The sequence below is a fragment of the Anas acuta genome, chromosome 6, assembly GCF_963932015.1.
Source record: "Anas acuta chromosome 6, bAnaAcu1.1, whole genome shotgun sequence".
Lineage (NCBI taxonomy): Eukaryota > Metazoa > Chordata > Aves > Anseriformes > Anatidae > Anas > Anas acuta.
In genome coordinates, this window is record NC_088984.1 from 15,119,273 (window position 1) to 15,146,736 (window position 27,464).

Consider the following 27,464-nt stretch of genomic DNA (forward strand, 5'->3'; position numbering starts at 1 on the left):
AACCACATCCATAAACCCAGCAGTTGACCCTCTGTCAAGGCATCTGCAATTCTGTCCTGACCCTGAAACAATAATTCAATGATTTTAGAGAAGAAAATATTATTTTTCATCCCAGCTGCACTGGGCCTGTGATTAATGCCAGTTCTTGCAAATGAAGGATCCATGCAACTCAGAAATTGCACATACACATTCCTGGAATGACTCTGCTAAATGATACCATCTGACCTTCCCCACAGCCTCTCCACACCACCATGAAGTCCTCTTTCACACAGCCCTACAGGACTGACACCCCAACACCCTTGGGCACCTTCTACAATTCCTTCCTTTCCTATCTAATCATCTAGGCACATTCCCCCAACAGGCACAAACCTGTTCTTGGCAGATAACAAGTCAATAGGAATGCCCCAATAAAACTAGCACGAGAAGTTAGCCCAACTATGCAACACGGTGTTATACTTCTACACCTAAAACCACTCCTAGTACCCAATTGAATTAAGACCTGTGCACCCACCCACTCACCTCCAAAAGTATTTCCAATAACCACCTTCTGTCATCAGCATTTCATTGCTCTTCACCCTCCCTTGAAACAACTAAATTGCACTTTTATTTACTGATAATAGCTTTAGGGTGACTTTCATAACACCATTTTGTAAGCCGTTCCATATATAGTTTTGTATGTTAGGCAAAAATTAGTTACATGACAAAATGATGACTTTCTGGTAATTTTCCTAAAAACTCACACAAAAGCCTGCGCTTGCTATTATTCTAAATTCGGTGACAATTTCATGCAAAAGCTATAGAATTTAAACCTGCAGGTAATATGCACCCCAGGGACACATTTGTGTATTTCAGGTATCTCACCTGATAAATTCTTCCCAGACCCTTCAATCCCTTAATTTTATTTCCACTCACACCCTTTGCAGTTCAGGGGAAGTTTTTGCTCTGGCTGGAGAAGGTGGGGAGCATCTCCTCAGGGCTCAGCTACAGCTCAGCCTGCAAGCAGCGCTCTGGAATAGCTGAAGAATCCCAAAAGCTTGCGCCACTCTTGTTTTTATTATTTTTCTTCCCCTGCAGTGAGCAGAAGAAAAGGGCCTTCCTTCCTGACGACACAGACACAATGTAGAATAAACGAAGGTGCCTAACCTTATCTAACAGCTCATTAATTCTCAACAACACAGGGAGCAGTTGGGCTCAAGCTGCAGCCCTGACTCAGAGGGGTCAGCATTCCTGTATTAATTACTCACGTCACCAAACCTCTTGCCCACACTTCAGTTATAAACACATTCCTGGATTCTAATTTCTGGCTTTATCTGAAAGTTCCCCACTTATTTCTTCCTCTAAGGAGAGAGAGAAACGTTGGGAGAACCAGATGAAGATGGATTCATGGGATATGTGCTCAGCATGCACGGAGACGTTTTATAGGCTGCAGCATTGCCCAGTATTTACTTTTTTTCCCCTCAACGTGTACCTTAAAGAGATTGATTCTTGCCTCCGGTCCCTGAGGAGGTAGTAATAACACAGGAAAAGATGTGTTGGAGGGATGTCTGTCTCCCCAGCTCCAAACTGCAGCAGTCCTGACAAGATACTTGTGTTTTAAAGCACTCTCACCTTCACTGGCATACTACATGTGCTAGCATTCACACTGCCAAATTTTATGTATGTATATATATATATATATATAAAGATTATGAATCATGCACGTGTCCTCAGGCTTCTGTCAGCTATTAGTGTACTCCTTGAGCGTAAAAGCGCAACACATTTTGTATGTTTACCAGGGTAACTGGTGTATACACTGCTGTCATTTGCATATTATAATAGGCATCTTCAAATGTGTGAAAGCTGCTATTCTACGTGTGATTTTACACATCCTTTAAATAACTCGGAGCTCAATGGGGAGCTCAGGGGCACCCGCAGGTTTGGAACATTCCCTGTGGGCGCACCAGAGTGAAGGATGATTTTTTTTACTTGCTTGAAAAGCAGGGACATGTCTGAGGGAGTGAGTTTCTTCTACTAGTACTCCAAGGGATTTTCACATAGATTTCTGGATAACTTGTGCTTGAGAACCTTCACCCCTGCTCTTCCTGACGCCACAGGCATTTGCCAGATTAAACCACCAATATTTTCAAGACAGTTGAGATCTCCATGAGACTAACACGACTCTGACCTATCACCGATTGGGAATAAGACTTAACAAGTGAAACGAATGCATGCAACAGGAACAATCCTTCATGCAACAACTAATTAGGAGGTTTAGCTGTGTTACAGAGCTGGACATTATATTCGTCCTGTTTGCTGGGAGCATCACGATCGCTGAAAATAACCTCTGAAACTACCAGGAGGAGGCTGTAACAAGCGCTTTAGTAAGGCACAAGCCACACTAAAAGACCTTCAAAACAACAAAAAAATCCCTTTGTTTTATTTCAAATGGAGCACAGAAATTAAAGTCTCCACCAGAGTGCAATTTTCATTTTGGTGTAATGACTAGAATGTACTGCAGCCCTCACTGTAAAATCACTTATGTACAAGTGAGGTGGCTGGGACTGCTGTTTTACAAGTCTAACAAGGCAGCAGTCTGACCTGATAAAAAAAGCAAAAGCAAATTCATATATAATTCTCACTTCAAAATACGATGCGAGTATAGTTCCACTGAATTATACATTAAACAAATGCATACCAAGAAGCACTAGTCTCTAGAATAGGCACAGATTAAAGAGTAAAATACAGAATCTACTCTATTTACATACATCCACATGGATATATGTATACGTGGGTGGATATATAAAACACACACACACGTACGATGCCTCTATACTACACTGGAATTTTAACTGTTTATGTTGCACTCTCCCAAGATGACCTCAAAGCATTAACCAATATTCAGTGTGCTACATCTGTCCATTTGTCCTCAGGTCTATTAAGACTTACTATTCATCACAAGTTAAGTGATGCAAAGATGTAAAGAAGAAGACAACTTCACAAACAGAAGACAAGCAATGCTAGAAGGAAAACTGCAATCTCTACAACCAGCCTTTTATTCAAATCCTAAGTATTTGCAGATTATTGAGAATAACTATTTTTTTTCATCCAATGCTATTTTATTCTGTGTAAGGAACGGTAATTCCTGTTATGATTCTGCCGTAGCTTATCTCAAGTAATAAAATCATTGAGGATTGTCTATTCTGGATTGGACACTCTGGATTTCTGTTTACTTTCTTACTAATTTTGGATGCTAGTAGAAGCTTAATAAGGGAAAATATACACTCCTTTGCCGGAGATAATCTGCCTGCCTTTAATAGAGAACAGCACACAAGAGCATCGTCAGGTCTCCAGAAACAGGCAAACGATAAGAGCGCTGGGCTCTTTCCCTCCATGCCTATTTGGAGACCAGCTCTCACAGACACAGGCTGAGCTGCCGGTATTTGCATCTGCTGTCACCTCTAGATTATCTCGATGCATTATGCATAGGGAGGCATCTGAACTGAACCTGGAAATCAATGTCGGCACAGGCTGTAGCAGCAAATAATCTTATTAGGAGTCCCCAGCTGCCAGGATCCACAGTTCCTGCTGGATGTACTGCAGGGCACATCTTAGTGACTGGCTTTGACCTGTGTTTTACTGATGTCCTAGCTTTCTCCTGCATGGTATGGTACCTTTGGGGAGGGGAAGAGGGACAGGTAAAAAGGCCTAAGAATATGGCACTTGTAAGGACATTTTTCATGTGGTATTTCTGGCACAGAAGCTCCTAAATCCAGAAGAGCACATGCATTTGAGACATGCAAAGGCAGCCTCTCAGCAGAAGAGGAATCAATACATAAAATAGGATATTCTCTTGGCTCAGTTCTTTCCTTCATTTCAGGGTGCCAAAGGAGGACTGGCCACTTGTTTCACCTTTCTGAAACTACATTTGTAACAAAGGAAAAAGGAGCTGCGATTGTGAATTTGGTATTCATATATATATAGTCAAAATAACCGTAAGGGTTAAGCAGCAAGTATGTCAGCCAGAAGAACCTCATAAACACTGCCAAAAGACTGATCCATAGATGCAGATGGGCTGGGACATGAGGGAAAAATAAGCTGTGTTGCCACAGAGATAAAAAGATGCTCCACTCGATTCATTCCCCTGACCTGTTCCCCAAGTTCACAGCCACAACCAAGCTACAGGATACCTCTCAAGGGAAGACTGGAAGCCCCATTTCATGATTCCCTTCAAATTGGATGGGAAAGACCACTGCAAGACACACTGCAGGTTAGAGATGTGTATTAGTAAAGGAATAGTCACACTGCCCAAAAAGTCTTTCATATCTAATCCTGAGGAGACAAGAGGTTCGTTGCCACAGAACCCACAACTGAATTAGGGGAGCCAATATGGTCGGTCCCCTTGAAAACTGGGCTGTTTATTGGCAGCCACAGGTCTTTTTATAGCACACAAACATTGGACATATTGATGAAACTTACTTATCAATAAAATAGAATTGACTTGAGGCCTATACGGTGCACAGAGGTGTGCAAGCAGGCAGGGAACCTTGGACAAGGCAAGAAGAAGACTCTCTCTGGAAGCATCAAGGGACAGTATATTCTGTGGCCCAATTTTTATCTCTTTCACTTCAGAAACCTGCCTTATCTGTGGGTAGTGGCTTTGCTGACAAACATACCGCATTTTGTCCTCACAAACAGGGTCCACCTGAAGCCTGCGTGCTGCATCCGTGTTCAACACTCAGCTCCAATGTGTGCAAAAAAACAGTGCACACTCTGTGTACTATGTAATTTTCATCTGCAGAGCAGAGTCCACAGGATTTGTTAATGTCTGTGGACAAATCCATCAGTGCACTGGGGAGGAAATACTCCCTGAGTTCTCTTTCAAGCCTTTAAAAAGCCTGCTGTCTCCTATCGGCCTATTCTTGCCTGCATCAGTCATCAAGCAAGAGGCCTGCAATTCCAATCCTACAGGAACAATTTGCATGCTAATTCCATTTCAGCAATTTCATTTTTTATTTCCCACTGTTGCTCTTACCTGCTGCTGGTTTTCCCTTTGAGAATGCAGCCTGGCTTGTATGCATTCCCTCGTCTCCTGGAAAGCCTGTCTTTGGGACACCTCTGCTGGGTAGTGGGTACAGACGCCTACAATGTTTGTACAGGAGAAGATGAGAACATTGGAGACCAGCTGCAACAAAAGGAAAAAAAAAAAAAAGAAAAAGAAAAAAAGAAATACTTGATTACATTTTGGAAAACTGCCATCAGTAACAAAGCACAGCTAGAGCTCAGCCCATTCCATGACTCCCTGATCCAAGCCATGGTTAAACCTTAAGCTCTTAATTCCAGTGTAGTTCACTTCTCTAGTTTTTAAATACAAAACTTCCATATATGGCCTTAAATATATGTTCTTAACACTATGTATCACTTCACTGTAAAAATACAACTCTACTAGCAATACTGTAATCTTGCTTTTGGTAATCCAGTACCTTGCAACTACTACAACAAAAATCCATCTAAAAATGCTACTACTGTGTCAGCTAAGATGCGGCTAGGACTCATGAAGACAGACCTGAAGAGGAACACAAATATTTCTGTGCTTGTGTACCTACATATCTGGCTTGAAAACATACTAAAGATACATTAAACCACTACTTTGAAATAGTGCTTAAATAATGAAGGGAAAATGCTGTTTTTTTTTCACAGGGTTTAAGAGCAATTGTAATATCTAGTTCATCTAAAAAAGATCTGTTACAAAATTTTATGTTCAAAATACATTTTTAACATTTTTGTGAACATGACTACAGAAAGAGTTATTAAGTCTGGTGTATATTTGGATTGGACAAGTACAAGGGAAAAGCTACGTCGCTCTTCTGCTTCCACATGGATTATGTTTTGTAACAAAGCAATCACATAACTTTTGCTGAAAACTGGTGTTGCAACTCTCTTATTTCCTAACCATTTTTTAATAAAAAGGAAAAAAACATGCCCATTGCTAGCATTTGGTTCATGTATAATGTTCAAACTGCTTCTGACAGTATCATATAAACATTTCCCTTGACAGAGGTCAAAATACAACTTCTGGAGAGCTGCACAAGCTGTACTGTCTCTCCCTTTGAGGACAGACTTATTTGGAACACCTCTCATCTCTTCTAGGGGAAAAAAAGACAGTTAGAATTGCAAGATTCTTAAAAATAGGAATCTTTGGCCTATTCTCTAATGAGTTCAGACATACCCATTGCCTTTGTTACTAGTAATTTCCAGACCAACCCCTTCCCTGAAAAGGCAGGGCCAGGCTCTGAAGGCAGCACCTGTGTGGGTGCCTGTCAAACCCCAAGCTCACAGTGGATGCTCAGGACTCCCCAGACCACGTTTAGTGCAGGAGAGAGGAGCTGTCCCCGTGTCACACACCAACATCCCGAAGAGCAACAGTGTCTCAGAGAAAGCCCGCTGGGACTGGCTACATCCATATGCAGAAGACAGCAGAAATTGTTTTATTAACAACTCTGACCTGAAAGAGGATTTATACAAAAAAATCCCATCTTTCAGTTCAAAAGAAGCAATACGTTAAAGTACAGCCAGCTGAGGGACTTTTCCTCTTGGTGGATGGCTGCCAGTAGATGGCAACACCCAAAGCTCCTGCATGAAAGTGCCGCATGCGCCTGCACTGAGTTCCCCCACTTAGGTATGACAGTAAAACACAGTGACCCACAGGTTTTATCTACATATATTTATATACCCATAGGTGGTTACCATCAGTATCACTTACACGTATCTGCAGGTAACCAGTTTCCAAGGAGGAAACTACTTCTCATCCCTTGCAGATTGCTCCCTCCATCCAGAGTCCATGCAAGGGACAGATGGGCTACGGCGCAGGTCATACACACACATGCAATAAGCCCCGACCCAAAACTCACATATTCCCCTTACAATTGGCTTCTTACTCAGCTCTTTCTATGGCTGTCTGGATCTTCCCATGTCTGAGGCCCCACATTTCTTTCCCAAACTGATCAGACACCAGCCAGCTGCCACCTACATCTTGCCCTTGCACTGCTGCATCACATTTTTTTGCTTATAATGAGCAAAAATGTGGGGTTTTAAGGATGAAAAATCCCCACAAAGTACAAAAAATACTAGCGCTCATTTTCTTGAAGAAGCATCTTTAAAAAAAGGAGCAGAAGTAGGCTTTCCTGGGAGTTACTCTGAGTCCTGCTCCACGGCTGCATTACTGGCAGCCTGGGAACAGCACTTCTCCAAGTTCAGGATGGTTGGTATGAGCTCGAGTGGGTTAATGCTAAGTAGCATGTTTTGCATGGCTGGATTACAGTGAGACTCCCAAATCCTCTCTATTGGAACTATTTAATTTTACAGTAAATGGAAAATTTGTCAGTGCACATAAAACAGCACGCATCACATATTCAAAATGGAAAAAGATGAGAGCACAAATGACTTTCAGGAAATATTCCATTTTCTTTTTTTAACCCCAAAAAGACAAGACTTGATTTCACTTAGAGTTAGTAGTGCAAACCCAAAGCAAACTCCCCAAAATACTGACTCAACTCTTGCACCCAGAACAGCAGAAAATGGCTGGTTTAGATGCCAGTCTATGTCTCAGGAGTTAGCTGAGCAGATAAAAGGAACAGCTCAGTCCTGAAGAGAAGCTCTTCGTGGGCACATCCTTCATGGGTGTATCCAAGGGACTTCACAGACTGATTTATAAGACAGACACAGATGACCATGCTTTGTCTACGGGGAATAAAAACTATATGGCAATGTAATTTTTAAGTAGAAAGAGACAGACACCTGTAACTATTCTGTTAAATAGAAGCTCATTTAATTCACAGTATGGCATCTTTGAGGGATGCCATAGGGAGAGAAAGAGGGAAATCAATGTAATGTTGAGAGTATCAAAGATCTGCAGAGATTTGAAACTGCAGCTCCTACTATTTGCAGCAACACTTGTTATGTAGGCAAGAGCATTTGTTCAATATGTGTTCTCAATAATTTTCTTCATGAGTATTTTAAACTATATTAAAGCAGAAAAAAAAAAGAAAAAGAAAAAAGAAAAGAATATCTAATCTCAATTTTTTCACAGTCCGCTGTCTTAATAAAATAAATTTGTACCCTGTTTGCCAAATGGTACTACAAGCTTATCAGCTTCCTTGCCATTTTGCTATGGTAACCAGCTTCAGTCCCAGGAGGAAAGAAATGATGTAGATATTAAAAAACTGATTCCCTAAGCTCCATGGCCTGAAAAGTAAAAACATATCATGGCAACTATTTCAGACAATCTGTGCTTGAAGAGCTGTTCAAGGCAGTGGGAAAATACAGTTGGCTATTTTGGAGCTGATTTCCTTCCCCTGCCTCGCTAGACATTTAAACTAGGAAGTTTCCTGCCCTTCTGATTTTAGAAAATAATAGTTTATAAAAGACCACTTCACTTACCTATAAATCCTAGATAAGCTATTAAGCTGGCCTACAGTATTGCCATATTTGAGTGTTTCATAAGCTAATATGTTTACTCTTAGAGCACCTGTGTGTGGCAGTGAAATGCTATTATCCTGATGTTACTGAGGCAGAGCTCTTTAAAGGCAATTCAGTATCTAGCAAAAAGTACTTGGAGGGTTTCTCAAAAAATTAGCGCGACTTCTTCATTCCCCTGAAATAATAGATCTCTCAGTCGCATACAGCAGAGCAGAGTGGCCAGTTTCCAGTCACTTTGATTTTAGCTCACAACCAGAGCAGTGTAAGGCTTTTGTTGAGTCCCTTGCAGGAAACTGTTTTCAATATTTTTTTTTCTTGGTGATGGAAGGAAGAAAAAAAATAGAGAGAGGGAGATGGGAACAGTTTAGTTCCACGTGTTCGAGGAGTTATGAAAACCTGGTATTACAAAATCAAAATTGAGAGCTAAATCCAGTCTGCCTCTATTGTTACAAAATTGATGTTTTGGGCATTTCAGGCAAGACTGAGGAGGAACCCTGATGGTTCAGTGATCACCAAGTCTTCCAGACCATCACAAGCAGAAAGAAATATCAGCTTGAATCAATATTGCCCAGCTTCTCCTTACTAACTTTCTATTTGATTACTCTTCAAACACCAGCTGCTATTCAATATGTAATTAAGAGACAACAACATGCTTAAGAGGGGTAGCACCAAGATAAATTTTGTTAGTTCCTTACCTCTGCCAGAGAAAACAAAGATGGTTACTACCAGGAAAATACGGGCCATATTCCTCTGAATATCACAGCTCATTATTGTAATCACAGCTTTTATTTATTTATTTATTTGTTTTCCAAGTTACCCTCCTCTAGTCAACTTCTCTTGCAGAGGCTCAGGGTTATTTCTGTTCTGAGATCCCAGCATTGAGCCATTCTCTACTAGTTTCTAACACCACACAGCAATATTTTTTTTTCTATTTATTTTTCATTTAAATCAGAATATTTTGCTATTTCATGAAGTCCCATTTTGCAGACACCCTCTTTTCAAGCTTTTACTGTGGGACAGTAAAAAAGTCAAAAGGAGAAGGAAAGCACCTAATGTTTAAGGCCAGGTTAGATGGGGCTGTGAGCAACCTGCTCTAGTGGGTAGCATTGGGACTAGATGATCTTTATGGTCCCTTCCAACCCAAACCCTTCTATGATTCTATGACACACAGAGACCAAAAAGTCACAGGAAACTATCCAGAGGAAACGAACGATGTGTCCCACCTTTCTGGAGTTTTTCACTGCTCTGCCTCTGCTTTTCAGTTCTCATAACTGTTATCCAGTAGGAAATCTTTTGTTAAATCAATTATTGGTAGAGCAGCTAGGTTAACAGCAGACAACAACTGAGTTTCTAGACTACCTTTTATAGTGGTTGTATAGCAAATTGACCAAGGGGACCAATTATTAATTACAGGGGCAAACACTGAAATTAGATTTACTTTTGAGAGTTTACTTTTGAGGAAAAATTGTTACAAAATTTTAATACTTATCTGAAATGGAATATAAGAACAAAAATATGATGGTGTACAAAAGTGCTAAGTGTATTTCTATAGCACCTATGTGTGTGATTCAGAATTGGACGCATGGATACATTTTAAAGCTTCAAAAATAAGAAGTGCAAACATGAAAAAAAATTGTTAGGAGGTATAGCTGATGCTGTTTTTTAAACACTTTCCCTGAACAGCAATTAACCCTGTATTGCCTTTTTATATATGAATATCTAGTAAAATAATAAAACAAAACTAAACTAAAAACAAACAACAAAACTGAAGCAGCTACAGAGCCAAAGGCATAATGAAAATTAAGAAGAAAGACAACATCAGCTGGCAGCAAGATCAAATTACTGATGTATTTGTGCTGTATATACAACATCTCCCATTTCCCAAAGCTACAACTAACAGAGTACTAAGAAAGTGAAAACTTGTAGATTATGCTAAAAATATAATTAAATCGAGTCATGTGGTCCTCTCCTCATGCTTGGCCAGTAAAGAACAAGAAAAGTACTAGCGAAGAAATTAGGACGAGTTTTTTTATTATTACTATTTTAAATGTGACAAGTACTTCTACTGAGTTCTTGAAATAACGGCAACAACAAAAGATTAAATCAATACACCAGTCTCAGAACACATTTTCTGAAGTTGCTAAATGGTGCCTTCCCTCTCTGTTCTGCTCCTTCTGTGCAGCTACCACTTATTTGGATCTCGAGCAGCACAGAATACTGATTATAGCCACTATCTTCCAAAGACTTCTCTAAGTGCACTTTATGTATGAGTAGTGCTACTGAAGCCAGCTCTGAAAATTTAAATGCTTCCTTCCCTATGTCATGGCATAATTTAGCAATCCAAAATCTGCAGAATTTATTGAAGAGTGATGCTCTACATAGGCAGTGTATCCACGCAGTTAATGCTGAGAACAAAAAAATTCCTTGTAGAAATTCTTTTGACACTTTTTTTGCACGTTCCTTCCATTTAGGAAGCCTACAAGGAGCACAAGCTGCCTACTTCAACCTTTCCACTAGATTCTACATTCAGCATAAAGTTACTTCTTGAGAGTGAAGCCGTGGTACCAGGGCTGAAAACACTGAAAGCACCCTCATGCCGCTTGTGAATATATTTGCTGAAGAATTCAAGCCAACAGAAGCACTACACTGAAGCACTGAAGCTACTCATTCTGTATATTTCAGTGACCACCTCACCTTTCCACCCCAACACGTGATGCTCTTCTACTCCCAAGGGAAAGACAAACAATTATTTTGCCCCGCGTAAGTTCAGTCTTCAGAATAAAAAATTAATATCTAAATCACCTTTAAAATACATACCTGCAGGTAAAGACATAATATACTGCATACCTCTTCCAGAGGAAAAAAATAACATTTTGATATTTTTCAATTCTTCCAGTTGTTTCAGATGACAGCCAAATGTTTGCTGCTGCTTTCTTAATTTTAACCTTATACCCTGTTCTACAAGATTTTCATTCATTTACTGACTGCTGTAATAGCAAACCTTGCGTGCACTCCTTCCTGCTGATATCCTCATTGCCATACAGAATACAGAAACATAAAGGACAGTATTTATGATTTGGGTTCGTAACTAAAACTTTTAATCACAATTTTATTAAAGAACAAAAATATTACAAACAGATGTATTTTTAGTAAGCTCAAGAAGAAACATTCCTACATCAAACTGATAAATTCTACTTCCTCATCAGTGGGTTTATTTTGTTTGTTTGTTTTTTGAATTAATTTTTCCACTGGGATTTCAGCAAGATCCTATTTTCTTCAGTTACTGAGTGATAAGGTGCAGAGGAGGAGAATACACTGTCCTGACCAAATCTTGGCATAACACCAACTAAAAGAAGTATTTCTGTGTCTAAATTTTCCTGGAACTCTATCTTGATCCCAGCAAAGCATCCTCTGCGTGGTGGCACTGCCTGGTAGGGAGGAAGCTCTCTGCTAGGAACAAAATAGCAGGGAAGGAGATCCCCAGGTCCTATCGTCCATCCTCACTGAATCCCCACAGCAACCAAGTTTCCATGCATCTTTTAGACAGGGAACAGAGGCATTTCTCCCTTCCCTTGTCCTGTTAACAATTCACCCCTTACCTTATTATTTAAATTGCCACTTCTGCTAAGTCGTTGCACCCAGGCTGTCTCCTCCAGCTCCTTATCTGAGCATCCCACCAGCCAGATGCCTCTCCTCACCACGTGTGCACTGGCAGGAGAGCTGAGCACCAGCAGTGCCTTTGGCCACTTCCAATGCCAACCTCTCGGCAGTCGCTGTCACAGCCTCCACGAGGCAAAATGTGCTAGAAATGGAGCAGGGGACTCCTGCAGCTCTGGGCAGGTTTAACATGCCAGCCCACCTAACTTGAGCCTAGTGAAAACACATCTGTACTACACTGACAAAAGCATGACACTCCATTTAATACACACTAACTGAGCAAGCAAATGTGTATTTTGATTTGACCCATGATGGGAGCAGGCCTTTGCTTACTTTGCTTTTCTGCATTTTTTTTTTGGTTGGTATCAGGTGGAACACAGCAGCCAGTATTTTCCTACAAGATCTCAGCCATGGTGACCTCCACAGCCCATCCCAGATCTTCACGGTCACCTCCACAGCTGCCACCACCTGCTCTCTCATCCTCCTGGCACGGGGTGCTCTGCCTTGCAATCACCCTGCTGCCAGCAAACGCAAACACACTTCACAGAGAAGCATGTTTCCCAAGACCTGTGCTGCTTCCAGTGGCTATGAGAAAAAATGCCCATACTAAATAAGCAAAATTACATCCCTCAACATCAACATCCCTCTGCCTCCCCACCACAGCGCACCCCAGTCCTTAGTGTTTTTGGGAATCTCTCTGGGAGCCTTGTGCTCAGACACTGGCAGTGCATCGCCCCTTATCTTCCACTGTCATTTAAGCACAGGCGTCACCTCCAGGTCACTGGGAAAACAAAAATATTTATCTAGTTACATGAAAGTCTTATTTATCTGGGAAAAGAGAGCATTTGCCAATTGCTCAGCAGGCAGAAATGAGTGCCCTAAATACAGTCTGTAAAATATAAAAATCATTATTTCCCAGGCAGTTGAGTGTGTGTTTTTTGGGTGGTGGTGAGTTAGGTTGGTTTTGCTTGTTTGTGTGGGAAGAAATAGAAGATGAGAGAAAGAGTGGACTACAGATGGATTATTTTCTCTTGTTTTCATTTTAAGGACAACCCCCTTCCTTCTTCTGTTGCTTCAGGTTCCCACCAGCTAGGCTCCTTCCTCATAAACCCATATCCCAACACACATTTTTAATATACAAAACTCCCCAAGAACCACTAAGTCTTTGCTCTCGAACTGAAGCAGTGACTTTTATCACACGCGGCGCAGGAGCAGCACTCCTAACAGATAGCACAGAGCACACACAGCCCCTGCTAACATACAAGCTTACCTAGGAGGGATCTGAGAGGATCCCAACTGAACACCCTGCTTTAAAAGCCAACGTGCTGCTTTGCCAGCTGTTACACTAAGCTAAGCTTGTGTCTGCATGGGAGGGGTCGCATACAAGCTGAGATTCAGTGTTGTATCTTACAGAGATAAACTGGATGTTTAAATCAAACAGATTCCGTTTCAGCAATGCAAAAAAAAAAAAAAAAGGCAAAATCTCAACCAAATTTTAATTGAGCACAATGGACAGCTTGAAGGCACATTCCTTGGCCTTCAGCTTTGTCATGCTGAATTTCAAAGGTCTGCAGAAAAACAATAGTGATTTTAGAGAGACTCTTCAGAGCTGTTTATACAGACAAGTGTAAGACAACCTAACTCCTAACTGCAATGTTTACAATCAGCTCTGTGTAATACAAATTACACAACACAATTTAGCTTGCCTTTATTTCTCTATATTGAGCCATTCTTTCCTCTGCTTTTTGACCTGCAATACTTCACTTGTACTGTAACTCTCACTGCTGTCCACCTTGGATTCTCTTCTCAGGTCCCCCACCCTGTCTTTCCTCCAGATATACACACAAACACACAGCCTCACAATTCCAGGATCAAACCAAACCAATATTTTAAAATAAGCCAAGATGAACCTCATTCTTTTCTGATAGCTCCAACAACTTGGTTACTCAGCTACTAGATGTGCTTTTCGCAGTGAAGGGCACATTTTTAATTGCTTTGCAATATCTGAAGGAAAAAAAAATCAAATTATACTTTCAAGGCATAAGTATTGAAAACATTCTCCAAGTCCCATACCACTAGACTGCATCGTTAATTTCTTTAAACATTCTGAAATGGCAAGAAGCTGGCTTCTTGAACTGAGATATGCTACAATTGATGGTTATTTTTGCTAGGGCCTTCTGCTCTCGCTGGCAAATGTATAAGATGAATATCCTGGAAATATTGGTATTACAATACTGTAAAAATTCAAATGCTTAACAGAAACAAACAAATCAACATAATTTTGCTCAAGATGCACAATTTGGAAGAGTCTTTGGATTCTGACATATGAAATAAGCTGGGTCTGCTGAGAATTGGGCAGGATATGAAGAAAAGAAATCCAAATTTCTTCAGCTAGTGGAAAATTTTGAGTCCATAATTGAACATGTACTTTTACTCTCCCAAAGATCATTACCAGAGATTATGCAGCTGAATAGGTTTTCTGAGGTGAACTTAAAATAGACCTGATGTCATACTGACCTCCCCAAGAGGATAGTGTACACCACAGAAGTGGACTTTGAAAAAAAAAGTGAATTACAAATACTTAAAGTAACCTAATTTGAAGAAGAAATATAGAGAAAAAAAAAAAAAAAAAGGAAGACTTTTTTTTTTCCAGATTTTTTTGTAACATAACAACAGAACAGTAAGGAACTTAAGAAACCCCATGGACTATGTAGTTCTCTACTTGCCTCTTAAAAAGTATGGTATCCAAAAACTGATACAACAGTCCTGTTGAAGTTTAAATCGCATTGAATAGCCTTACTTGTTTGCTTTATATTATATACAGTACTTGTCTTTATACATCCCAAAGAGATACTTTCCCTGGAGTGGGTAATATTGATCATGAATAAATCAGTTTGCAGTTTACTTTCCCTGTGAACATCATCTGTTGCTTCACTGCTTAAACACTTAGTGATGATGTTGCAATAGATTTTTCATTTCCAAGAATACAGTACCTGTGCAGTTAGTCTTGCCTAGTAAGCTTTTCACAACTCAACATTTTGTATTATTTTGAGCTTTATTAGTACATTTGAAAACAAAATGAGTTTATGAAAAATACTTCAAACATAACTGATAACTAGGAAGATAACTAGACAAGTAATTGCTTTAAGAGGAAAATACAGCTGAGAGGCTTTGCTATCTACTGAAAAGGAGGTGCAGTTATGGCCTTTATGTCTGAGAACTGAGAGCCATGTGAAACCAAACAAACAAAAAAGAAATTATCAAGAGATAATGATAATTTAAAAAATGGCACAAAATGGTGAAAAATCTTTTAGCATGTGATCAGTTCCATGCCCACCATTTGAAATCATAAATTGGTTCTTTGGCATACCACTGTAATCTGATACCATTTGTTGGTCTAAATACAATAGGGAGCTACCAAGTAGCTTTTGATAAAAAAGCTTTTGATTGGATCCAGTTCTCTATTCTTATCAGTTTATCGACTTAAGACAGATAGAGCTAGAGAAAATGCTGAAATAATCTGCCCGATCTTAGCTCATCAAACACTTCTTAGTGCTTTATGATAATCAATAATGAGCAAAGATGAGATACCCCTTCAAAGGCAAAGCAGGTGGTCCTTGACAGATCGCAATGATAACGAACACATCAGCTGGTATACAGAAGGCCCAAATGCTCTAACACGCATCCTGCTGCAGCGCTTGTAAAATAACAGTAAACAGAAGAAAGTCATAACTCCAGATATGCAGTGCAAACCAAGGAGAAAACAGAAACAGAAGAGACATGTATAAGAGATTTAACTGGGTCTTCTCTACCTTTGACTTCTATCATACTCTGCATCTCCAAGACAGTCTTTAAAATAAACCAACTATTCTTCTGAGAACTATAATGTCAAATATCTTTCCTAAACAGTAGAAAAGCTTCTCAAAATGCTTTCATCAGAAGTTACAGAAAATAGTATCGTGTAACTCTTAAAAAACAAGCAACAAAATCCTCTGTCTCAGATGTATCTTTTTTGCTTATAACTAAAAAAAAAAAAGAGAAGCACAAACATTTACACTTTTTCTCTGATGATTACACATTTTTCTTTTACAACTTGAATTCAGAACTCTATTTTTTTCCATTGCTTTTTCCACCTGTAAAATAACTTCTGCTCAATAACAAACTAGGTTTACAGCCCCTTCAAATCGCAGGTCTGCAGAGAACCAAATGGTTCTCTGTTGCAACACCTAGCTGGCACACAATATTAAACACTATTTTTGTCCTGGGACTGCCTTAATGAGGCAACAGAACTAAGGTTGCAGAGGCCACCTAAATACTGAATAACATTCATCACCTCACAGTCAAATTTTTATCAGTTTCAATCAAGGCTCAGTAGGCAATATGTCACATTGCCTAGCATGAAAGTCCAACTTCACAGCTTCAATTTGCCCTTAAAATACCATTTTTACAGTGTAATATCGGTATATCTGATTATCGGCACCAAGCAGATCTCTGCTATGAATGACTGTTTAATTAGTTCAGAACAAGCTGTGCTGCTTTCAAACAGAAACTAGTTGGAAAATCAGCACTGAGTTTCATCAGACTGTCAATACCTATTTGATACAAGCAAATAACCTGAACTTGGACTCCAAGGAGTGTATTTACTTTCCCCACCGTTTTCTTCCACTGCACATGGGTCAGATGCTAGCATCTAATTATGATTTGCTCCAACTATGCATACATCAGGTCTAAACAACAGGAAATAGAGTGCCAGAAGTTATCTATCCAAAGGAATTCAGGAAGGGAATTTGAGATTTAAAACAGCAGAAACAGGAAGAAACTTGGTTGACCATGAAGTGCTTTTTTGCAAGCATGCCTTCTCAGCTCTGCTTCTGCTTCTCAGTTTGTGTAACATCAGCTCCAGTATCAAAGGAACAAAAGATGCACCTGGCAGTAACAGCTTCCACTTTAAGGAGAAAAAGGTTGGTCCTCGGACTGAAAGCGGATGGAAAATGTGCTCAAGTATATCTATTTGTAAAGTGTCTGGAAGCAGTCAAAGATCCCCTACATAGAAAATCATCTTAATAACAGCAGGTGCAATTCCCTCAGGGGAGGTGAACAATCCTATGCCATGGCATCTCATTTTTTTCCCCAGCTCTGCAGAATTCCTTCATTCTAACTACAGTTAAATTTTACCCAGAACATGTTCAGTCAAGCCCCCTTTTAGCTACTCCATCTATAACAGTTGTATCAAACAGACAGCACACATTTCTTCAGGCTACCTCATGAATAAAAAGGCACGTAGCCTACACCTCTCCTGATCTAGGTATGTTAGGTTCCTATTTGAGTACTCCAGTGTTCCTTGACATAGCTCATACAATGATTCATCAACAGCAAGCACTAAGCAATTAAATACCTTTGGTCCCTGTTTTGTTTCACCATGCCAAACTTCTTAATACTTGATAGAGAATGCAACAAAAAAAGGCACAAGGCAATGCACAACATGGACATTTATCCTTTCATGAGAAAGGTTTTAGGCAAATGGACAACGGTGACAGGTTATTTATTACCTTTACCTCTGTTCTCAGTACGTACCAAGGGCATGTCCACAATATTTTTCAACACCCACACTTGGCACTTGCTCAACGGGTGGTAATCGCCACTGATCAAGGAGCTCACACTGCTTCCACACTGTGCTGTGGCCTGAAGCCAGGCCGGACTGAGGGGATCCCAAGGGTACAAGACACAACCAGAGTTTCTCCATTACAATTTCTACAATGTCAGATCTTCTCAAAACAGAGCAAGAGAAGCTTTACCATTGAACAGCTTATAATGAACAGATGTGTTGTTACCTGTATGTGCTATAATTCATCCCCACAGTATGATTGCTACATGAATCTTCAGAGAACCAACAAACATTTAATTAATCCTCTCTCCACCTTTCACCTCAAGTAGTCAAGCACTTTGTGGTAAGACTCATAAAATATTGGCACCATCACGAGTATTTTATTCACACAACAGAATTATTTAATCACTGAAGCTATCGTTGCTAATTTTTATAACTATCTTTTTTTTTTCTTTAAATGATCATTTACCTCTGTCTGTATAGTAAAGCTGACTGAATTGGAGGGTGGTTGTTTTTTGTTGTTTGTTTGTTTTAATAGCCAGTGAATTGAAGGGATATTACACATTTCCAAACCATGGAATGCTCTACAGAAATTCAGGCTAGTTATTTATTGGAATCAAGGGTCCTGAGATCTTCTTTCTATTTGGCAGGATCTGATAACAAGGGAAAAACAGTTGTGACAATTCCATGTACAGGTTTTATTTTATATTTTAAAGAAACCAGCATATTTCTGAAAATACCTTTTTCCATATACTTCCTCTTCCACCACAGTTTGCTCTGATCTGTAGGCTCCCAACTACATTGTTGTCTGTGTACCTGAGTATAATTCACAGAATCACAGAATATCCTGAGCTGGAAGGGACCCACAAGGATCATCGAGTCCAACTCCTGGCTCCATAGAAGACCACACAAAAATCCGAATTCAGGGAACCGCAGTGCACCAGCAACACGCTGCTCCCCCTCGCACCACAACGGGAGGACACAAAATGGCGGCCGCTGCCGGCCCGCCACCTGCTTGAGCATTCGAGTCCTTCTCGACTTGTCAAGGCGTGCAGAAAGTGGACTTCCAGTCCAGATCTTGAGGGTTAAGATTCAGCCACAATTTTAGCTCTTCTAGGAGACCCTCTCTATTAAACTAGATATTAGATGGGGTTCCTATCCATTTTTGTTTTGGTAAATTGACCTTTCTGTCATTTGGCTATTACCGCCATTTCTTGCTATGCGTGTTACAGAACCCACTTCTAATTGCTCTGCTGCAGGTAAATTAAAACCATTTTGTGCACTTTCAAAGTACGCTTATTGGAAATACTCTCCAGCTCCTGTGCTGCAAGACTCAATCACTAATCCATTTAAGCAGCATGAAGTGATAGGTAAGTCAAATGCAAATTTAACTAGGAGATGAAAAAAAATTCTTTTTTCTCTTGGCCCCAGAGGGAAATCAATTTTTGGCACCTGAGCCCACACACTCAAAGATTTTCAGGTGTATAACTTGTACCAGTTCATTAAAATGCTTTGATGATGTGGTTTTAGGAGCTGAAACTATCTGTATAAAAAGTTTGATACTTAAAAGCTGTTTAAACAAATGAGCTGCTCCTGAAGTAAAGTGCAGTCTTTGGGCACCCAAAATCAAATCTAATTCATGTACTTTTTTGAATCTCAGAAATCTCAGTTCTTGTTCTCCTGCATGTTCTGGTCTAGCAATTATATCCCGAGTTTTGATGGAGACAAACACTGAGTGGTATTAGCAAATGCAGTGAGGGTCACTGTTCAGAAGTGGAGAGGCTGTTGATTTTATTTCCCACTGGAATCCACTGGGAATAAATGAACTACAGGAATCCAGAAGAACAGCTTGTTCTGGCTTTGCTCTGCTTGAGCAGGAAAAAAATGTTATTAAAATACATACCCATACGAGGACTGAAAACAGGCTGTGAGGTCTTTTGCTGTCAAAATGACAAGCACAAATCTAGACCAATGCTGGCCAAAGCAACTGCCTTTATTTTGATCACTGCTTTACTGCTTTTTAGTATTATCATTATTATTAGCAATGGCATGTCAATATTGCTGTCAATATCGCTTCCCTCATCATACTATCAGAGAATGCCCAAATCACAAATGTTTCCTTTCAAACCAACACTTCATAGTGGTTCCAGCAAGGAAGCTAATGACTGAATAAATACAGGGTGGCAGTCCACTTCTAGCACACTCAGTCTTTCAAACTAGCACAGAAACTACCATATATCCCTCTATCTGATAGATGAGCAAACTCCAACCCTGATACTTCAAAGATGCTTCAAGAAATCCTGCATTAGGCCAATCTATCACTAGAATAACCTATCTCCACACAACACCCCCCCCAAATTCCACTAGTTAGGTATTGACTTATAACCTTCTGAATGAAGGTTTTACATCTCTTTTACTATACTAAACACAACACTTCAGTAGGGAATGTGTGAGTATTGATCTTAATGCAGTCTTCTTGGTACTTGTCTCCCCTACCTGCAAACTCTAGATTCAATTTCTGATTTTACCTGCATTTCTGCATAGAATAGAAGAACATAGAACATAGATAGAGTTAATTTTGTATCATCAGAAACTGCTCTAACAAGTGTTATGTGATTTCCTACTTGATCATTAACCTGTCAAATTCAGCATAATAATCCCTTCACCAGTTTAAGGAAATACAAAAGACTTGTCACAGTGAGAATTTTAAGAACACGACAATCATGTATAAATTAAACAAAAGTACTGATGCTACTTTCCACAGCTGGATCTGCAAGAAATAACTTTCCACCTTCACACAGTAAAAGCAACTGTTTCTGAAAGAAGTTTGTGCTTTTTTTAAATTTATTGAAACTTTTTAAGCTTTCCGTGCAAAGGACTTGTCTGAATCACAGAGTCACTCAAAGTGACACTTGAATGCTTTTCAGGAACCAGGCAATGGTCTGGTATACATTAAGTTTACAATCTATATTTCCTTGTAGTCTATCACAACCTAATCAAACTATGTCAACAAGCGCTAAGAAGGGAGAACCAACACAGTAATTTTCCAGCCACGTTATGCCAGCTCGCAAACGCCAAACTTTCCCTGCTGGTATATCTGCAGAGCCTGACAAGTCAGTGCATTAAGTGTACTGCAATCTAAGCTGGAAGCAAGTTAACACTGGCTGATTTTCTAATACAGCGTTCAAATGCAAGAAATACTTCCAAAATCTGTACAAGCAGTATGAGGACAATATTCCAGATGCAACTTGCACTCCTGAGTTTGGAAACATCTGCACTAGTGGATAAAAAAGTCTTTTATAAGCAGTATGAAGTTAACGAACTTCTTCAAAGTGTAAAGAGAGCCATAAAACAGGTATCCTTAAGTGGTAGGACACTGAAAAAATGAGGGCTATAATTTTGTGGGAGGAAATGACTTCTCCTAGCTAGCTCCACTAGCTACAGCTTTCCTAGAAAGAGGGTCTGGAGGCTGAACAGGGGTTTCGGGCTTCAGGGTGAAGCCTGTTCAACACATTCTGCTTAGTCTTTAACCAGTGTCCCCTGCTGCCACAGGATTTAGCACACCAACCATGATAAACCATGATGTGTATCATCTCCCTCAGGAGATCATTCCTCACAAAAAGAGGTCAGTCCTCAGGACTTAAAAGAGATGGTCTTCAAGGGTATCCCAGAAGGCTTCTTCCCCACTTTCTGAGTAACTGGTAGATGGAGCTCTTTGGGTGGGTAGTCACACGAAGGAGGGCTTCTGGCTGGGACTGGCTGTCCCTGCTGAGCATATTTTTATATAGCCAACAATTTCTCTGGTGAAGTGAGCAGACAATACTCCTGGTGGCCTTGTCTGATAGCAGTGGACGAGACTGTCCTTTCTCATTTGCTCACTTCTTCACTTGTAGCCCTGCTTGATTTATTTGTAGCAGCAATACGTTAATGTTATCTGACAGCTACTATTAAAGTGTCACAAGCATGTGTATGCAATAACGCAGATGCTGCAGGGAATCCACTGCAGGCCACTATCTTCCCAGGCACAGAAAGCAAGGGGAAGGAGGGGAAGTACCTTACAGAGCAGAAATGTTCCACTGTTTTCTACTGCTCTTATTTGGAGGGGGAATTGACAGATAGGGGCAAAGGTTAAACAGTTAAAAGTCATACAGAAAGCATGGCAGTGCTCAGACACAATGATTGTTGCAAGCTTTGTCACCTGTGCCCTGATATTTAAAAAAAAAAAAAAAAAAAACAGCAAAACCAAAAACACCTGCCCTTAGTACACCAAGTAGATGGGAGATATGGACTGTCAGAATTTTAGGAGATGTAAAAAAAATCATTTGTTTTTCAGCTCCTTCTTTACGGCAGTATAGAAGTGTGGTGATAAAATGGCAGAAGTTTGGTCTGACGACATTTACAACCTCCATGCCCCCTCAAGTACTTACAGATCTATCGTTTTAACGCCCTTGCAAATGAGAGAGATATTACCCTCATGTTTCATATATACAGAGAGAGCAAAGAATTTGTCCAAGGTCACAGAAGAAACCAAAAGCAAAGCCAGGATTTGCATACAGATTTCTCAAGAACCAAATTGCCCAATACTTTAACGAAAGCATTCACTAGTTCCTTCTCTGTCTCAGCCTCCGTGAGAACAGCCATGAAGGAAAAACCAAGCAAAAATATTCCTGCTATATCACTTGAAGTCAGAAATGCTGAAAAACAAAGAATTTGCCTTAACCATACACTCTTCCCTTTATGAACTCTGAGAGGAGAGTGGTTCCAGGTCCAAAACTCATGAAAGGCTGGAAACATTTGACAGCTGTAGAAATCTCAAATAAATAAGAAATAAATCCACTGTGAGCCAAAGAATGGTATCTTCATAAAAAGAATCAGAGAATTATTTATATTCTGCATGAAATAACTTTGCACCTGCAAGTGTGATGAGGACTTGTAGGAACCTCACTGGCCATTCTTTATGATCTCAGTGAAAATATGAAGCAGTTTGTACTCAGTATCTGAAGGACTATGGATCAGAATGATTGCTACTATATTCACATAAATTCGGTGAACCAGGTAATAGTATAATTGTGTGATTTTTTCCAGGGACACCTAAAACATCATCCAGAAAGTTGGAGCTAGGATGTTTGTAATCCTATCTGGCAGATGAGCACAAGCTTCTGAAGACCGATTTTGGTAATAAATTTACATGCCCCCTTCCCCTGTTTTAAAAAGTTTTCATTATAGATACTTTTAAAATTGTTTTCAATTCACATAAACAAATAAATTAAATTTACCCTGTCTTCTTGCTTGCCGGAGTGAGCTGAGTCAGCCGAGTTGTCCTGCTGATCACACAAAGGTAGTAACCCTGGTGGTCAGGCAGGGAGTATGAAACAAGGACAAAATAAGGTGCTGCTCACACTTTCTTTGCGCCCATGCCACACGTCTGATGTGGTGTGCTAAGGGTTCCACCAGGCAAGGTGCACCGAATGTAGGGCTGAGAAGATCGCTCCGTTTTCTCTGGTCAGAGGGCTCTCACACCCCTCCTCATGTGGCGTACGTGCAGTACAAGTTTTGCACAACAGTTAGGATGAGCCTAAAGGTGGATTCAAAACATTTACTCAGGAGACTAATACCTGTGTCTGCAGTGGTTTCTGTGGAAACAGCAGGGCAGGGAACTAAATCCTTCTGGAAAAACCTGCAGTGTAGAGCACTTTGCTTAGCCACTGCCATCGCTGTCCCAATACTTTTCTTTGTACTCAGCACAGTCAGCAACAAGTCTGATGATCCTAGGAACAACTGGGAATCAAGCTGTAACCTCTTAACTGCATCATCTACCTTCCCTCCTTCCAGTGCCAATATGGTTAAAATACAGTACAGGTCAGATTTGCACAAGTATTTAGGCCAGATGTGCAGATAAGCAGCTAAACTATTTAGACATACATTAAATCACATTAAGTGCCTATCCGCGCCTTTTTAAACCGAGCTTCTTTCCCTTTATCAGATTCATAGTAATTTAATAGGAGCTGATTAGAAGCGAAGGTCTCCAGGGCCAATGCACAAAGTTTACTCCAGTTCACTCCAAGCCACAACCTCAGCCACAGGCTACTTGTTGCTGCGTGAGCTGAGGCACGGCACATGCAAAGAGGTGCCAGGCAAGTAAACCAGGGAGAGCAGGAGCACAAATCGTGAGCGCTGAGGTCCGCAGAGCATCCCAAGACCACGCTGGCGATGTCTAAGTCGGTGCACTGCAGTCTGCTGTGTTTCAAGCTGTGCCTTGGTTTAGAGTCCCCCTAAGGGGAGAAAAATGCACTAAAATCAAAGGCCAAATAAAACATGCTTTAATTCTCAGCCATTAAAAACTCAGCTGCAAATATAACTGAAGCATGTTTCTTTTTAAAGAAACAACACAACACTTTCTCCCTCCAGCCCTGATGACTTCAAAGGCTTCAAAAGGAACTTGATGCCACGACCAGAGGCAAAGCTGCCTTTAAGTGCTGACTCCTGCAGTCCCAGAGATTTTGAGGTCCCAAATTCTGTTGTGATTCTTTACCCTCAGATGAATTACAACATTTAAAAGAAAGAATAATAATAAGATGGGATGCAGTTTCCAACATGGCTGTTTGAATGCCCACGTGTATGACAAGAGCTGTGGGCTGAGTAAATGAGTGCGCAAAGCCCATGATTGCAAGACATGATCTTACAGGTACTACCAGTATACCCCAGTTTGAACCATCTCATCCCACCAGTGCATGGTCAGCCACAAAGGATGATTTCTTATATCCCCCTCCCCTCTTTCTTCATGGTTCATGCTACCAGTCTCAGCTCTTGATCAAGTTCAGCACTTGCAGAAAACACGTCTGAAAGCCCTTTCAAAGTGTCTTCCCCAATGTGCAATAGTCACAACCCACTAAGTCCGCAGAGCTTTAATCCATGGCCTGGCACACTGACTTCAAGAGACAGCGAGCTTCTGCATCCACATCACACACACAGGCTCGGGGGCTCCAAGGCACAGGCTATGCCTTCTCCCTGAATTCAACACCAGACACCTGCTGGCTTTCCCTCATCCCTAATGTAGCCTCACAAAACCCATTCATGACCCAAAGCCATAGACCAAGGTGCAGGCTGCCCCTCAAATACAGCAAACGAAGGGCTAGAGGGAACAGGAAAGGAAGGATAAAACGTCACCAGAAAAGAGATTGAACCCCATGGCTACCGTGTACTTGGATGAAAGATTGACTCCTTGCTTTTGCTGATGATGTTGTGGTACAGGCTGCACACGAACAAGGCATTCCTGAACTTTTAATTTATTACGTGTTCCCAGCAAGCACAAACATAAAAGCCACTTTTGGGGATTTCTTGTTCCTGCACACTTAAAAACAATGCAGCCATGCTGAACCTCCTCGGCCACTGCTGGTTCTTTGGAGAGATGGTACAGTACAGGCAAGAGCCCACCGTCCTTCCCAGTTCTCCGTTAAAAAGATGGGAACACAGGGAGAGGAAAGAAGCTGAGGAAAAAACTGGGTGAGCAGACCCATGCCTCCAAAGCAGCCCTCTCTCTTCTTTAGGTTAAACTGGAATGAATGCAACCCTGGATAAGAAAGCATCTTGCATAAACGCAGATGCTATCCACGAAAGCTTAACTTCAAAAGAAACAGACTGAAGGATGCTTGCCATTCCTGCCAGTGCAACACCCAGCCACCTGCAGTCCTTTAGTTATGTTACTGAGGATAGCAGTACCAAACGCCAGCTTAGTTCCCTCAGTGGGAGTTTAGTCAGATTAAACCCTGAATTTCTAAGAAGTGAAATCAGTGCACTTACTGCAGCATAAAGAATTGTTACTTCTCATCACCTGTCTCTAAGACTGAGAAGGTGTTGAATGTCCTCTATCCCACCAAGCCCCAACCAGTCTGGCTGTGAAGGCCAACTTCCAACAGCAACCCGAAGCACTTTCCTCCTCCCATGCCATCCTCGTCTTCCCCAGAGACACGTTTTCTTATGACAACAAATAAAACCTGTTTTGGTGTTTTTCTAAATTCAATATCTAAAAAGAAACAGCAAAAATAACAAGCAGACGATGAATTTTTCTTTACATTTTTTAACACAAAATAGTTAAGTATGCCTAAGGGTTTCCAGGCCAGCAGAGTTTTCTTGTTTTATTTGTTTATTTTAACAGAAGTAATTTGGAAAGCATGAGAGCAGGACGTACTGGTACCAACTATGTTATCTCGGCACTGCTGCAATTTCCCATAGCCTACACTATCTGCAGGACCTCTGTTTCTTTCTGGTCATTAATTCAGAAACAGCGATAGAGCTGAATAAAATCGTGCCCCGCAATGAATAGAGGAGCACAGAAACCCTGTATTTGACTAGCACTTCCCAGCTGCTGCCTGTACAGAAAAAGCTTGGCATGGGCAATGCCTTTAAAACTCAAGCGCTGAGGAAGCCTAGATTTTGCAGACAAGTTGCTTACTGTTCAGAGGTCACAGGAAACCTGTGCTGCCCTGTGCCCAACCCCTCTCAGCAGCCTGAAGCCCTCCTCGCTGCACTTCAGCTGCAAAGCAAGCAGCCGACTATGCTCAGGGCTGTGCTGCCACAAAGCACATGCTCCCTGTGCCGAGCACATCTGCGGGCTATTTGCAGGCAGAGCGAGCAAACGAGTGCTGTGGATGATGCAGACCATCGGGACGACACGTGGGTGCCCCAGAGATGGTTGTGAGCCCTCCTACACAGAGCTCCAGGCTCCGGTGATGCAGCCACGTGGCTGCTCGCTGGCTCGGAGGGGCTCACATCTGCCTGCAAAACATCTCGCAGATGTAGCTCAGTTCTCTCTGGAGCTCTTCCTCTGCTGCCAGTGAGCAGCTGGCCCAGGGCAGGTCACCCTGAGTCGCAGGGACAAGAAACGTCAGGGTCTGAACAGCTGAGCCTGCCCTTCTTTAAAGATCACAGCAACTCCACGCTAACTAGCAGCTCTGGGCTGTGAATGAGCGGCACACCTGAGAACCCTGGGTGGGAAAACAAACAAAAAAACAAGCAAACACACAAGAATTCACTTGAGTTTAAGTCGCAGTGGAGAGATCTGCAGATCAGGGAAGGGAAAACGTGAGGGGATGAACCCACCATGCCCTATCACTACCCAGGTCTACCAGATGCCAAGCTAGCAGCAGCAGAGCGCAGAGCTCACAGTGTAATTTCCCTCCAGACTACTCTAAACTTGGAATGTTTTTTTTTTTTTTTCTTTTTCCAAATTTATTGCTTCTCTGATTTCATAACAAATTAGCTCCATGTACCATTACAAGAATTGCTTTGCTGTCAGCCCTGCAGGCTTAATTTGGGGTCTGGGAAGCAGAGGGCTCTTCCCTTCTCACACGTTGTCAACAGCCATACAAGGTTTTAAACACTGAGTTCCACCCACGCCTGTCCTTGTACAACCCCAACGAAGCCTTACACAAGGTTGGACAGGTGTAAAATGACACAACGTGACCTAAAACAGTACTAAAAAGACAAATCTGGAAGGAAAAGAAAAAAGCTGCTGCTCTGACAGTACATATTATTAGACTTCAGTTGACTAAGGCTTTTCAGTTTTTGTGTTTTTTCTTTTTTTAAAGAACATCAACACAGCAAATCGGAGGGATGATAGCGGAAGGGGTAGGAGGAAAGAGATCTGCTGCCAACAGCACATGCTATATCGCTGTTTTCATGGAGCATGTGGTCCCCTTAAAAATGGTCCGATAAGCTGGTGTTACAGCCATCCTGCCACTCACGCCCG

The 27,464-nt window shown here is 41.1% G+C and overlaps 1 protein-coding gene across 4 annotated transcripts in view; it reads right to left on the bottom strand.

Moving 5' to 3' along the window:
- ADCY5 (adenylate cyclase 5) overlaps positions 1 to 27,464 on the bottom strand; it is a 214,705-nt gene that overhangs the window by 85,521 nt on the left and 101,720 nt on the right. For all 4 annotated transcript variants that reach the window (XM_068687512.1, XM_068687513.1, XM_068687515.1 and 1 more), the window contains exon 2: positions 5,012 to 5,161. In XM_068687512.1, the coding sequence (XP_068543613.1) occupies positions 5,012 to 5,161 (150 nt within the window). The remainder of the gene's footprint in view (positions 1 to 5,011; positions 5,162 to 27,464) is intronic.